Source organism: Chiloscyllium punctatum, chromosome 32, assembly GCF_047496795.1.
Source record: "Chiloscyllium punctatum isolate Juve2018m chromosome 32, sChiPun1.3, whole genome shotgun sequence".
Classification (NCBI taxonomy): Eukaryota; Metazoa; Chordata; class Chondrichthyes; order Orectolobiformes; family Hemiscylliidae; genus Chiloscyllium; species Chiloscyllium punctatum.
In genome coordinates, this window is record NC_092770.1 from 45,452,065 (window position 1) to 45,467,588 (window position 15,524).

Consider the following 15,524-nt stretch of genomic DNA (forward strand, 5'->3'; position numbering starts at 1 on the left):
TGTATGCTGAAAATTTGATTGTAAGTAAGTGTTAGGTATGTACCCATGTCCCCATCCATTTAAGGGAAGGTATACCTCTCCAACCCCTCCCTTTCTAAAAAGCAGAAACAGTTGAGTGGATGTTACGTCAGAATCACACAGGTATTAAGGGGGATATGAGAATATGCAGGTTGTGAGATGACTAAATTTTTGACATGGTATCGGCCCGCATATAATCATGACTCTTACCTGCCCTCGATCTCTTCATAGCCAACTGCCGCCGCGACATTAACCACCTCAACCTCTCCACCCCTCTCACCTACTCCAACCTCTCACCCTCGGAACGTACAGCCCTCCACTCCCTCCGTTCCAACCCCAACCTCACGATCAAACCGGCAGACAAGGGAGGCGCAGTAGTAGTTTGGCGCACCGATATTTACACCGTTGAGGCTAAACGCCAGCTCGCGGACACCTCCTCCTACTGCCCCCTTGACCATGACCCCACCTCACACCACCAAACCATCATCTTCCAGACCATCCATAACCTCATCGCCTCAGGGGATCTCCCATCCACTGCCTCCAACCTCATAGTCCCACAACCCCGCACCGCCTGTTTCTACCTCCTGCCCAAGATCCACAAACCTGACTGCCCCGGCCGACCCATTGTCTCAGCATGCTCCTGCCCCACCGAACTCATCTCTGCATACCTCGACACGGTCCTGTCCCCCTTAGTCCAAGAAGTCCCCACCTACATTCGGGACACCACCCACGCCCTCCATTTCCTCCATGATTTTCGCTTCCCCGGTCCCCAACGCCTTATCTTCACCATGGACATCCAGTCCCTGTACACCTCCATCCCCCATCATGAAGGACTCCGCTTCTTCCTTTTCCGCCGTACCAACCAGTACCCTTCCACTGACACCCTCCTTCGACTAACTGAACTGGTCCTCACTCTGAACAACTTCTCTTTCCAATCCTCCCACTTCCTCCAAACCAAAGGAGTAGCCATGGGAACCTGCATAGGCCCCAGCTATGCCTGCCTCTTCGTAGGATATGTGGAACAGTCCATCTTCCGCAGCTACACTGGCACCACCCCCCACCTTTTCCTCCGCTACATCGATGACTGTATCGGCGCTGCCTCGTGCTCCCACGAGGAGGTTGAACAGTTCATCCACTTTACCAACACCTTCCACCCCGACCTCAAATTTACGTGGACCGTCTCAGACTCCTCCCTCCCCTTCCTAGACCACTCCATTTCTATCTCGGGCGACCGAATCAACATGGACATTTACTATAAGCTGACCGACTCTCACAGCTACCGAGACTACACCTCCTCCCACCCTGCCCCCTGTAAAAATGTCATCCCATATTCCCAATTCTTTCATCTCCGCCGTATCTGCTTCCAGGAGGACCAGTTCAAATACCGAACAACCCAGGTGGCCTCCTTCTTCAAAGACCACAATTTCCCCCCCAACATGGTTGACGATGCCCTCCACTTCCCACTCCTCCACCCTTGAGCCCCGCCCCTCCAATCGCCACCAGGACAGAACCCCACTGGTCCTCACCTACCACCCCACCAACCTCCATATACATCGTATCATCCGTCGTCATTTCCACCACCTCCAAACAGACCCCATCACTAGGGATATATTTCCCTCCCCTCCCCGATCAGCGTTCTGAAAAGACCACTCCCTCCGTGACTCCCTCGTCAGGTCCATACCCCCCACCAACCCAACCTCCACTCCCGGCGCCTTCCCCTGCAACTACAAGAAATGCAAAACTTGCGCCCACACCTCCTCCCTTACTTCCCTCTAAGGCCCCAAGGGATCTTTCCATTTCGGCACAAATTCACCTGCACCTCCACACACATCATTTACTGCATCCATTGCACCCGATGTGGCCTCCTCTATATTGGGGAGACAGGCCGCCTACTTGCGGAACGTTTCAGAAAACATCTCTGGGACACCCGGACCAACCAACCACCCCGTGGCTCAACACTTCAACTCCCCCTCCCTCTCCACCAAGGACATGCAGGTCCTTGCACTCCTCCATCGCCAGACCATAACAACACAACGGCTGGAGGAAGAGAGCCTCATCTTCCGCCTAGGAACCCTCCAACCACAAGGGATGAACTCAGATCTCTCCAGTTTCCTCATTTCCCCTCCGCCCACCTTGTCTCAGTCCCAACCCTCGAACTCAGCACCACCATCCTAACCTGCAATCTTCTTCCTGACCTCTCCACCCCCCACCCCCACTCTGGCCTATCACCCTTAACTTATCACCCTCACCTTAACCTCCTTCCACCTATCGCATCTCGAAGTCCCTCCTCCCTACCTTTTATCTTAGCCTGCTTGGCACACTTTCCTCATTCCTGAAGAAGGGCTCATGCCCGAAACATCAATTCTCCTGCTCCTTGGATGCTGGCTTTTCCAGCAACACATTTTCAGCTCTGATCTCCAGCATCTGCAGTCCTCACTTTCTCCTAGATAACTTTACATTAGACTGGCAAGGCCCAGTAGTAAACATTTCTGATAACAGGGCATTTAACTGTAATTGGTCTAGAGTATGGAATATAACTTTTAATAGACCAAGGTCTATGCTAGCCTACAACCTTGGATGGCATTGGCTAATGATTTTATGGCTTATAATAGCATGTACTTTACATTTGGATCAAAGCGTACCCATGGCTTCCTACCAATTGGATAGGATCCTGCTATCTGGGTTATGTTCTGTCCTACATTCATCACCTGACCTCCCATAAGCACTACCAACCACGAGCCCGAAAGGCCATGACCAGAATAAACCAGTTCCTTATGATGACCTTTCCACTGTATGGAACAGTCCGGGCATTTAACAAATTCATTTACATGATTTATTTGAGTTAGGCACTGGTAGAATAAATCCAGGTGCATGGTTAAATCAATATAATCGTAGATAATGACACCTGGTAATTCACTGTGGAACCAAATGAAGTTGATTTTTTTCTGTATCAAGTGAAGATTTGTGACACAGATATTGATTGTTGTTATGATATTACCATTACTTTTATACCGTGTATGCAGAGTTAACAGAATTTCCAGTATCTGAGAAAATACTTTTTGTTAGAAAGTTTAAAACTTGAAATACAAGATTATTTGGATGATGTCTATTGATTCAACCATTCGATGGAAAAGTCGTTGACATTGCTAGTAAAAGTACTGTGATCACAGGCACCTTGTGCTGAATGTAAAATGAACGTAAGAACTTTTAATAGCTTGAAGCTATCATACAAATGTAAGTAAAATAAAAAGTATGAATTTCATGACATCTCACCAAGAGTCAGTGCCTCTTGACTAAAACAGTTATTCCAAAGCATATACATTTGTGGTTTGCCTGGAATTCTCAGGTAATCGAAGTAGCTATTTTAGGTCAGTAGTTCTTCTTTCAAACCATTTTTAAGCTATGCATATGAGAGAGTAAGGATGAATGGAAGTATGTCTCATTTTTTGTGGCATGTGTGTCATATACAATGTGATGGAACACAGACTTGAAATGGTGTTTCATCTTTCCTAAGGGTGGAAGCAAGTAAAGACTGCATTTTTAAATTTCCTTTTTTTTGCATGGTAGACATTAAAAAAAAGTAAAGTTCTGGATTAAACCATAGTGACATGGAGATAGCAGTAGTTTTAACAATCAGGTTAACAGAAGCAGATAATCATAGAATCCCTAAAATGTGAAAATAGACCATTTGGCCCAACAAATTCACTCCGACCCTCCGAAAAGTAACCCAACCATACCCATTTCCCTATCCTATTACTCTACATTTACCCCTGACTAATGCACCCAACCTGAACATCCCTGAACACAATGGGCAATTTTACATGGCCAATTCACCTAACCTGCACATCTTTGGATTGTGGGAGGAAAGCAGTACACCTGGAGGAAGTACACGCAAACAAGGGGAGAATGTGCCAACTCCAAACAGACAGTCGCCCGAGGCTGAAATCGAACCCATGTTCCTGGTACTGTGAGGCGGCAGTGCTCACCACTGAGCCGCCCCATTGTTAATAGCATGTCATGTTTTTTAACTGCCACTGGTTAAAGGCAGTTCATTTGTAATGATCGATTTTTTCTATAATTACAGAAATCTTGTGAGTGTTTTCTTTTCACCTGAACTCAATGGTCAGGTAAATTAAATCTTCAACTAAATCTTTTCAAATGTCTCATATCTATGGGGATAGTGGGGCTTGATTTCTACAGCATTACCCTAGTGAGCTGTGACACATGCCAGTTACTCACTAGAAAATCAAAGGGACAGAACCAAATCTCAGATTTCAATCAGTCAACTTGGGTCAATATAAAGTTGAATTAAAGTGAGGTGCATAATGCAAATCCAGGCATCCTACAGGAGACAAACTTCAGATTATCACCCATCCATCATCTCAGATTATCACCCTCCACCTTCTAAAAAAATCAAATTTTGAAAAATGCCTGAATCTGGTATATGGATTGTAGAACTGGGCAGTGAAGGTTGAAGACTTTGGAATGTAGCATAGGTGCATGAACTAGTCTGGTTGCCTTTTGAAAACCGAGAGTAGGTCAAAAACAGTGAATACAGAATCTGTTGTCATCACATTTTTTAGATTGTTCTTTAAACACTGACTATATACAAAATGAAGAAATATTGTTCATGTTCATTCTTCATGGTGGGGAGTTATTCTGATTGCAGTGATAATGGACTTCCAATATTCAAGTTTCATCATTTAATTTTACTACTTGAGACTTTCTTGGACTAAAATAGTATGCAAAAAGGATACTACTGACCCAAAATAGCTGCTGTGATCACATGAGAAGTCCAGGCAACCCACAAAAAGTATGACATGGGCTGCATCGGAAATACTATTTTAGTCAAGTGACACTGAAACTTGGTGGGATGTCAAGAAATTCCTGTCTCTTTTTTTTTACTTATATTTGTATGACACTTTCAATATTGGAGATGACAGATGACTCTGAAGTGTTCATTTTTAAAAGATAATACTGTTATACTTGGAATATACAAACGAACTATAGTTTGAGCAGGAAGAGAGGCTCTCCTTCATGTTTTATCTGTTTAACAAAATTTGATTGAAGAGTGTTAAGGAAGAAATTAATATATTCATTGTATCTGAGCGAGAGGGATTAAAAGACAAAAGGAGCTGATCACCTTTTCACATTTGTCTTAACACCAACATTCCCTCACTTCATTATATTTTTCTGTGCAGACTTCTGAAGTCTGAAAGCTGCTGAAACTAACAAAACCAGAAGTCAATTCTCATAAGTGTTGGTACATTGATTGGCATGCTGGGATCATATAAGGAGTGGCTGTATTAAACATAATTTAACAGCCTACATTCCTAACATTGTGAACATAACACTGAGGTGCTTAGATTCAGATTGAATTAAAGATTAAACAATCAAAGGACTTTAGATTTTAAAAACATGTTAAAGGAAATGCTGTAAAATGCAAAATCATACAGGGACTGAATTTTACCTAAATCATTACCTTGCTAGCTTTCTGCGTTCTTTCTCTTCTTCCTCCTCCTTCTGGGCAGAAGTCAAACTTTCAGCGTCAGCCAGATTGTCTACAGCGATGGCCAAGAATACATTTAATAGTATATCTGTTTGCAGGCTGAGTCAAGGCAAGTGCAATATTTAACAAGACAGATTACCTATATGACTATATGATTTGAATGCAAAAAAGTAATAACTTCATATCTTATTGCATTATAGGACGAGAAGACCATAAGAAATAGGTGTGGAGGTAAGGTAATTCAGCCCATCGAATCTACTCTGCCATTCAATCATGGCTGATGGGCATTTCAACGCCACTTAACTGCACTCTCCCCGTAGCCCTTAATTCCCTGCTCTGCAAGATTAAGAATTCATCAATAATATGTTTAAGTAACTTGTAATATGTTGAAAATATAGATTATTTTGGAGATTAACATAAAATATTATTGATAATTTGATCAGTTTTCAATCCAAACATCTCAAAATGATTCTGCGGAACAAAATGTCTTGCAAAGCATAGTTTTCCAAGTAATGATAATGATCTCAAAATCCTGGCAGTTTTGCAGATCGAGTTGCCACTAAACTCACTGGTAGCTTCAGTGCTTAGTTTAACAAAGCTGGAAAGCTTATACAATTCTACCAGCTGCCTTCTTTAAATTCTACTACCTGACTCCCAAATGCTCTTCATAGCAAAAAGATACAGTTCCCACAGATGAATAGGATGATGAAGTAAATACAAACCAGCATTCCTGGGAATGATGGCCCTCCATATGCCCTTATGCCATCATACATCACTGAATTCCAGTCTTCACCTGTAAGAATCTAGAGAAAACAGAAAAATGAAAACTCTATTACAAACACTTAAAACTTCAAACTGGGCCAATTAATACATGGCAGAGATGGGAAAAGGTTGAAAGAACTAATCGTAGAATCACTGAATCCCTAGTGTGGAAACAGGCCATTTGGCCCAACAAGTCCATACTGACCCTCTGAAGAGTAACTCACCCAGACCCATTTCCTCTCCCCTATTACTCTGCATTTACCCATGACTAATGCATCTAACCTACACATCCCTGAACACTATGGGCAATTTAGCATGGCCAATTCACCTAAACTGCATACCTTTGGACTGTGGGAGAAAACCACAGCACCCAGGGGAAACCCACGCAGACACAGGGAGAATATGCAAACTCCACACTGACAGTCACCTGCGGCTGGAATCAAACCTGGGTTCCTCACTTTGTGATGCAGCAGCGCTAACCACTGGGCCACTGTGCCATCCATAAAAATTGTATTTTTAAGTTATACATCTCATGACATTAGTCACTTTTCATGAAATTATTATGCCCTATCATAAATAATACTTTGGATGAATGAAGATATCATGAATCAGTTTATGGACACAAAGCCAAATTGGGAGACTAGTGCATGAACATGAGCAAGGTTTTGGGTCCTTTGAACTTGCTTCATCATTCTACTAAACAAGCCCCTATTCCTCTAAATCAAAACTCATCTACAGCTCAACTTAATTTGGATAATTCCTTGTATATCTTTATTCAACAATGATTTATCAATCTTGGTCTTAAAAAGTTCCAATTAACCCAGGATGTACAATCCACTGGGAAAAATTCCAAAATTTCCAATACAATTTGCGTCAAAAGTTTTTCTGTTTCCTTCACTTTTGAATGAATAAACTCTAAGATTAAAGCTGTTGTTATGGACCAGACCAAGCCCTTCAAATCTATAAAGGAGATAGCCTACATCTTAACTTTTTAATCTTATTTAAAAGCAAGTATCAGGTGCTGTGTTCCAGATGAGTTTCAATTGGTTCTCAACTAGGCTTTAAATAAAATACACTTTATTCTTACAATACAGTTAAAATACAAACAGCCAAAGAATTGGCATAACTTTAACTCGACTGAATTACCTAATAAAATAATCTTACAACTACTAATCAACTGTTCCATACAGCAGCATTCTAGAAAGATACCCTTGGCAAAGGCAAATTCAGCAAAACAGATGTTTCTCAGGTGCTATCTCCAGTCCAGGAGAAATGAACACTGAAAGAAACAATCTAGCAGTAGAGAAAGAACTCAAGCTTTTTTTCCTGAAGCAGAGAGAAAGCTGTAACTCTCAGCTTCAACTCTCAAAACCCCAACTGAAATCCTAACTAAAACCCTGGGTCTGTGTGAGCCTGACTCCATCCACTCATACCTCTTTTGTCTAATTTAATAAAACACTCAGGGAGTTCAAAGCTGTTTACCTGTCGCTTCTGAAGCGGACATGTTGGCATCACTGTGTCAACACTCTCTTCAAGAGAAACAGCCCAGAGTAAATATCTCTTAAAGGCCCAGTATCATCACATCCTCTTCTTTAATGGGTTCCCAGCAGAATAAAACACTTTTTCTATCAGCCCGTTCAATGGCTTTATCGTTGGAAAGGAATTGATAAGCTTATCCTTTAACATTCTAAACTCAATGATCACAAACTGAGTCAATGACATCTGTTCTCGTAACTTAACCATTTAAGCTCTAGCATCATCCTTGAGAACCTGCTCAGTATCCCTGCCGAGCAAATATACATTCCACGAGATGCAAGAATCTAAAATTGGAACTATCTGCCAACACATCTATATAATTGAAACATCACATCTTCACTTTTCTATTTCAATCATCTTGAGATAAATACCAATAGTGATTCTTGAGATTGATGATATGGATGTAAGTTTGGTTACCTTGCCCTTTTGATTGTTTTTTTCCCACATACACGAGCCTTTTTAGCAATTTCCGGAAACTTAAATCTCTTTATTCCTCCATATTTCATGGCATCCAACCAATAAGAAAATACATTGTGTGCATTTTTTATATTCAAAATGGATAACCTCAACCTTTCTGATATTGGATTCTATCTTTCACAGAGTCACTGAGATGTACAGCATGGAAACAGACCCTTCGGTCCAACTCGTCCATGTCGACCAGATATCCTAAATTAATCTAATTCCATTTGCCAGTACTTGGCCCATATCAGTCTAAATCCTTCCTATTCATGTATCCATCCAGATGCCTTTTAAATGTTGTAATAGTACCAGCCTCCACTACTCCCTCTGGCAGATCACTCCATACACGCAGCACTCGGTGTGAAAATGTTGCTTCTTAGTTCCCTTTTATAAATTTTCTCTCTCACCCTAAAGCTATGCCTTCTAGTTCTGAACTCCCCCAACACAAGGAAAAGATCTTGTCTATTTATCCTATCCATGCCTCTCATGATTTTATAAACCTCTATAAGGTCACCCCTCAGCCTCCAATGCTCCAGGGACAACATGATGTTCCCTATTCACTGTGCAGAAACCTTTGGACTTAATCCCTGCCAGAAAGAAACAATAATTTTCAGGTTGAGAACCTGATTAGCTTGCATGAAATCCCATGTATTTAATTCACACACAGAATTACTACCTAGCCTCTGGAATTAAGGACAGGTATGATGATGTGTCCATTCTGTCAAAAGAAGGACTTCTAATTATAGGGCCCAGAGCATGAGTAACAAGAACTTACCAGCACTTGAATTTTTGAAGCTGCAGTAACTATAGGATTCAAGACATGAGAAGGCTCTTCAGTGGGTCTGGCATTCTTACTTATACTATTTGCTGTGAGATCTAAGGGGCTGCAGTGGAGTGTAATATAAGGGACAGAGGAAGAAGGCCTCTCCAAAGATCAAACATTGATCGGAAGTAATTAAGCAAGGCAGCAGCAACAGTGTCACCTTTCCAAGGTTGGTAAAGACAAGTAACACAATACTTCCAGGTGCAAAATTCCACACTTCCCAGCATTCTCTTGCATAGAGCTTTTCAGATTGCCATATCTTGCAACTCCACTCATTCCTTTCTCTACAGGCATTTCACATCCTAAACTAAACAGATGTCAGTCACATTCATCCTCAGCCTATTGCCCTCTCGCATCCATTCATCACAGAAATTCTTCACAATGTGCTTCCTTTCCATCCATATAAGTCACCACCAGTGTTCACAGCTTTCTATGTTCTCTCCTTGCAGGGAGAGAGTACACAACTTAGTGAGAGGCAGTAATCCACTGTCAGCTACTGGCAACATACCCATCTATTCCAGGTTTCTTGCTCTAGATGACAAGATGCCAGCAGCAACCTACCATGAAAATCTGACTCTTCTTAGCTAGAGGTGTTCAGACTTGTTGATTCTCTGCAAATACATCCTGACCTTGCCTCTTTCCAGCTCCTTAGTGTTCATTCCATCAATCCTGTGTTGTGTTTGCTCTTGCTCCTCACCAGAGATTACATAAACTGACTGTATGAAAGCAGCAGGAAAGTGGAGGGTAAAGTGAGTGAAGAGTAAGACAAGTGAAGGAACTTCCAAAAAATTGGAAATCAATTGCTTAGTTGAAAGAAAAGTGCTTTGAACAGCAGTCTGTCATGGACATGATGTAATTCCTGCTCTTCACTGATTAAAACCTTCCAGCTTGTCAGTTTCACTGATGAAACTCATCCAACTGTTCACTTGACTGGATGATCCTAACAAGTTGCTGGCAGATCAGCAAGCAGATTGCCTGGATGGGAAATCCAAATTTAGGATTAAACATGACTTAATTGGATTCTTATGTACTTCTCAATTACTTACCCAATAGATCCAGGATAGGAGATTGCCTGCTTGCCTTCAATCTCAGCTTCAATCCCATCCCACAGAAACCTGGAAGAGGTCAGGATGCTGTCAGGGTCAGGATCCCAACCCAATGTCAATTTCAAGGGATTTAACTCCCTGCAACATTTAATCCCACTTCTCTTTGCTGGGAATAATTACCTCAAGTAAATATGTCAAAGGCTATTTGTAATTTCTTGCTTCCATCAGCACAATTTATTGGTACCTCCTAACTTAGCGTTTTCAATTTAAAATTTTCTTGCAGAGAAATGGGTGAATTGAGGACACTTGGCAGGTAATTAACATCACTGAGTGAAGGGGATGACCATGGAAACTTAGAAGTAGCTTCACTGGAGCTGATTGGAATTGGTATTTGCACTACTGAAAAGAATGGAGCTTGCCTTTTGGTGAGTCTTTGATAAGGTGTTAAGGTCTTTCATATTTTTAAGTTTTAACATTGTAAACTGATTGGTGGTAAAATTAATAAAATATACTAATAGCAAACATTAATAAGTGAATAATACAAGAACAACCAACATATGTTTGGGGATACTTAACACAGGGTGAGAGATCTGGGAAAATATTCATCTTTGGGAGAGATAAAAATCAGAAGTGTGACATCAATGGAAATAACCTCAAGAAGACTGGGAATCAAAAAGCTGCACTGAGGGAGCAAGTTTGAAAATATTCAAGAATGACATTGAAGAGAAAAACAGGAAATCAAATGAGACCTTTGATGAGCAAGACTGAGCATTGCTACTGTCAGTTTTAAAAGCAAAAGTTGATTGTTATAGAGTCATAGAGATGTCACAGACCTTTCAGTCCAACCCGTCCATGCTGACCAGCTATCCCAACCCAATGTAGTCCCACCTGCCAGCACCCGGGCCATATCCCTCCAAACCCTTCCTACTCATATATCCATCCAAATGCCTTTTAAATGTTGCAATTGTACCAGCCTTCACCACTTCCCCTGGCAGCTCATTCCATACATGTACCACCCTGTGTGTGAAAAAAATGCCCCTTAGGTCTCTTTTATATCTTTCCCCTCTCACCCTAAACCTATGCCCTCTATTTCTGGACTCCCCGACCCCAGGGAAAAGACTTTGTCTATTTATCCTATCCATGCCCCTCATAATTTTGTAAACCTCTATAAGGTCACCCCTCAGCGTCCGATGCTTCAGGCAAAACAGCCCCAGCCTGTTCAGCCTCTCCCTATGGTTTAAATCGTCCAACCCTGGCAACATCCTTGTAAATCTTTTCTGAACCCTTTCACGTTTCACAACATCTTTCCGATAGGAAGGAGACCAGAATTGCACGCAGTATTCCAACAGTGGCCTAACCAATTCCTGTACAGCTGCAACATGTCCTTATTAGCACAGATGTAGAACTGGTTAGTTAACATGAAGCAGAGAGCAGGGATAAATGGGTCACTTTCATGTTCAAAAGTTGTTACTAGTAGAGTGGCATAAGGATCAATGCTGGGGAGTCAACTATCTGTAATATCTAATGGGGCGATAGAGGTTATTTTGCCCCGGTTTGTTTTGAAGAGAGGTTGTGTGGCAGAGGCAGTAGCTAAGATCACTTGTGTAAACAGCTTAGGAGACCTTGGTTTTCTTTTGACAGCCTGAATGGGTGTGGCCAGCTCTCACTGATTAGGATATTTGGGTTTTGGTTTTTCAGTAGCATCAGAAACTATTGGGGTCTCAGAGATGGAAGCTTCATGAATGTCTCTTGATGTTTTTTCTGTCCTGGATTTGAGAACTGCATGTAAGAATCTGCATCTGAATTTTTCTTTTTGCTCAGGGATGCGTTTATGGGATATTATTATATTGGAACAGTTAATTAGTGATTGTTACTGTACCTATTATTATGTTAAGTTTTCCCATAGAGTTATTATAAATTCCACTTTCTTTGGCTGTATTTTAACTACAGTCTAAATACAATTGAAATAAATTGTGTTTGGCTTAATGTCAAGGCGCTTGACGAGTTGCATTGCATCTGGAATAAACAATTTACATTTGCATTTAAAATAAGAAAAAAATAGGGTCTAGGCTGCCTTCTTGAAATACTTTGAAATGGTTAGTTCTGGTTCATAATAATATGAATAAAAGTAGTGAACACTTAGTAGCTTAATTTTCTGATGAAAAAAGAAAGTTTTGAAAAATAAGTTGCCAGAAAACACAAACAATCTGCAAAATAATCTTAGAGGAATGTGCAAAGATTTAATTGATGGGAAGTAATGTAGCAAAAAAGGGAACTTGTCCATTTTAGCTTGAAAACTGAAAAATAAAATTATTTAAACGGAGAAAGACTGCTTATGTTTATGATACACAGGAATGTAGCTGTCCTGTTATGTGATTTACAAAATGTGGGAGCTATACCATTGAGATAGCTTTCATTTGAACTTTGCCGGGAACTGTGCTTTGGCAAATCATATAGCTATAGCAGTAAGAGGGGCTTTTTTTTGTGTGGGTGGAGGCAGTATTAAGGGTTAAGTGAGGGGAATTGTGGTAAATCACAGAGAAAGGACAAGGTAATAGAGCAAGGTTGTTATGATAACCAGGGTGTGGAGATAGGGACAGAGTGTATAGACATAAAAGTGCACATCAGTCAAGGTCAGACTTTGCAAGAATGGTAAAAGTCATAACAAAAGACTTTGCATTGGAATGTGTGCAGTATTCATAATAAAATAGATGAAGTGATAGCATGATGACCATGTCAGAGACATGATTTGCAAGGTGATCATTGTCTGGAATGAATTATTCAGGAATTTGACATTCTGGAAACAAAGGAAGCCAAGAAAAGATGGTGACATCACTTCAATAATGTGAGATAAGAAATACCTAAGGATGGATTTGATTTGATTTAATTGATTATGAAGTCACTTGTGGGAGTAGTGTATAGTCCCGCTAACTGTAGCTATACTGTGGGGCAGAATATATAGGAAGAAAGTCTGGGGAACCCTGGATGTCAAGGGATATTGAGTGTTTTATAAAGATATAGAAGGAAGCACAGTTTAGGTGATGTGAAAGTAGAAGATACAATGAGTAAGCTTGCAGTTGACATGAAACTGTGAGAGAATGGTCTCAGGCTCCAGTCTGATATTGATCAGCTGGTAAATTGGCAAAACAATGGCAGATAGAACTTTATCTCTGGTTAGGAGTTCAACAGTGAACACTCTCTCTCTCTCTCTTTCTGCCTTTCAACTTCAATCTGTAAGCATGTCTTCCATTTATACAGATTTTAAAGGGAGTTTCTTATTGGGACTGTTGTGTATATTCAGAACAGCATACTTAAGTCGAGTTTGGATAGACTGAATTCTGTAGGGGTTTTTTTATTCTGTTCTTTGTGTTTAATTGCGCAATTTTGTGAATAGCTCTTTGTTTTAAAACCTAGAAGTCAACCTAGCAAAATTACTCCGGATAATTTTCACTGTACATTTCCTGAAACAAATTGCAATGTTAAGGTCTGGGCTAACTGCTTAAGAATGTTTTTGAGTGGTCTGACCTAGTCCATAACAGCTTAAAAAAAGAACTTAGAAGGGTGAGGAAGGGCCACGAAATATCTATGGCAAACAGGATTAAGTAAAACCCCAATACATTTTTAAATATGTTAAAAGTATGAAGATTACCATGGAAATATGGGTCCTTTTAAAGATTAACAATCTAGGTGTGGAGCCAGAGGACATCGGTATTCACAAAGGAAAAAGACATCATTGCCGGGGATTTCAGTTGGGATGGTGAGGCTCCAGAACATGTTAAGATTAATACGGAGGAGGTATTACAATATTTAGCAGGCATAAAGGTACAGAAATCTCCAGGACTGATGAGATGTATCCCAGGTTTCCATGGAAGACAAGGGAGAAGTTTGCTGGGACCCTGGTGCAGATGTTTAATACCTCACTGGCCACAGGTGAAGTGCAAGATGATTGGAGGAGAGCTATTTTGGTCAAGAAGGATAGCAAGAGTAAGCCAGATAATTATAGACCAATTAGTCTGATGTCAGTAGTAGGGAAATTATTGAAAACAATTCTGAGGGACAAGATGAATCAACATTTGACAAGCATTGATCAGGGATATTTAGTGCGTATTTGTTGGAGGGAGATCCTGTCTGGTGAAGTTAGTTGAGCTTTTGAAATGGTGGCTAAATAAATTATTGAAGGTAGAGCAGCTGATGTGGTTTCCATGGATTTCAGGAAGGCCTTTGACAAAGTCCCACATGGAAGACTGTTCAAAAGGTAAAAGCATTGGGATCCAAGACAAGTTGGGAAACAGGATCAAACATTGGCTTGCAGACAGGAGGCACAGGGTGATGGTGGAAAGTTATTTTTGTGATTGGAAGTACTAGACAGGCATTGTACCACAGGGATTGGTGGCAGGACCCCTGCTGTTTGTTATGTATAATAATGACTTGGATGTAAATATAGAAGGTAAAGTTAGTAAGTTTGCAGGTGACACGAGAATTGGTACAGCTGTTAACAGTGGGGAGGATAGTCTCAGGCTACAATCTAATATTGATCAGCTGGTAAATTGGACAGAGCAATGGCAGATGGAATTTTATCCTGATAAGTGTAAGGTGACACACTTTTGGAGGTCCAATAAGGGAAGGATATAGACACTGAATGGTCAGTACCTAGGGAGTGCTGAGGAACAAAGGGACCTTGCTGTATAAGTCCGTAGACCCCTGACGGTAGACAGGGTGGTGAGAAAGGCATACAGGATACTTGCCTTCTTGGCCAGGGTGTAGAATACAGGAGAAAGGAAGTTTTGTTACAACTTGATAAAACATTGGTTTGGCCAAAGATGGAATACTGTCTACAGTTCTGGTCATCACACTATCAGAAGGATATGATTGCACTGGAGAGGGTGCAAAGGAGATTCACCGAGACATTGCCTGGGATTAAAAGTCTCAGGTATGAGGAGAAATTGGATAAGCTGGGTTTGTTTCCCTTGGAGCAGAGGAAGCTGAGGTCGAAGGGTGGGGTTGAATCTGATTAAGTTCGACAAAATTATGAGAGACTATTTTAAAATTGTAGGTGTATTGTTCCTTTAACAGAGAGGAGAAGCTGGCAAGGACTGAAAGCACAGAGTGTGCTCAACAATATAAAAATGTAACAGCTGGTTGACACAAATAGCTGGTATTGTGTTGCCATGGTACAAAACCAAATTCAAATTCAGTCAATCAGTTTAAATTAGGTTCCAGATACCAAAATCCAATTGAATTAGAATTTAATGTTTTGATGGCATCAAACCAAAGAAATGGTCTGATGTTTTGGGGTATAAAACAGGAGATTTTGAACAGCTAGGGGGAGAACAGCAAAGAGTTGCCAAAAAGCAACAACTGTCAGTAGAAA

The 15,524-nt window shown here is 41.0% G+C and overlaps 1 protein-coding gene across 2 annotated transcripts in view; it reads right to left on the reverse strand.

Annotated features, from left to right (window-relative positions):
* LOC140458133 (voltage-dependent L-type calcium channel subunit alpha-1C-like) overlaps nt 1-15,524 on the reverse strand; it is a 703,829-nt gene that overhangs the window by 154,545 nt on the left and 533,760 nt on the right. For both annotated transcript variants that reach the window (XM_072552243.1, XM_072552244.1), the window contains exons 15-16: nt 6,210-6,330; nt 5,501-5,615 (exon numbers count right to left, since the gene is read on the reverse strand). In XM_072552243.1, the coding sequence (XP_072408344.1) occupies nt 5,501-5,615; nt 6,210-6,330 (236 nt within the window). The remainder of the gene's footprint in view (nt 1-5,500; nt 5,616-6,209; nt 6,331-15,524) is intronic.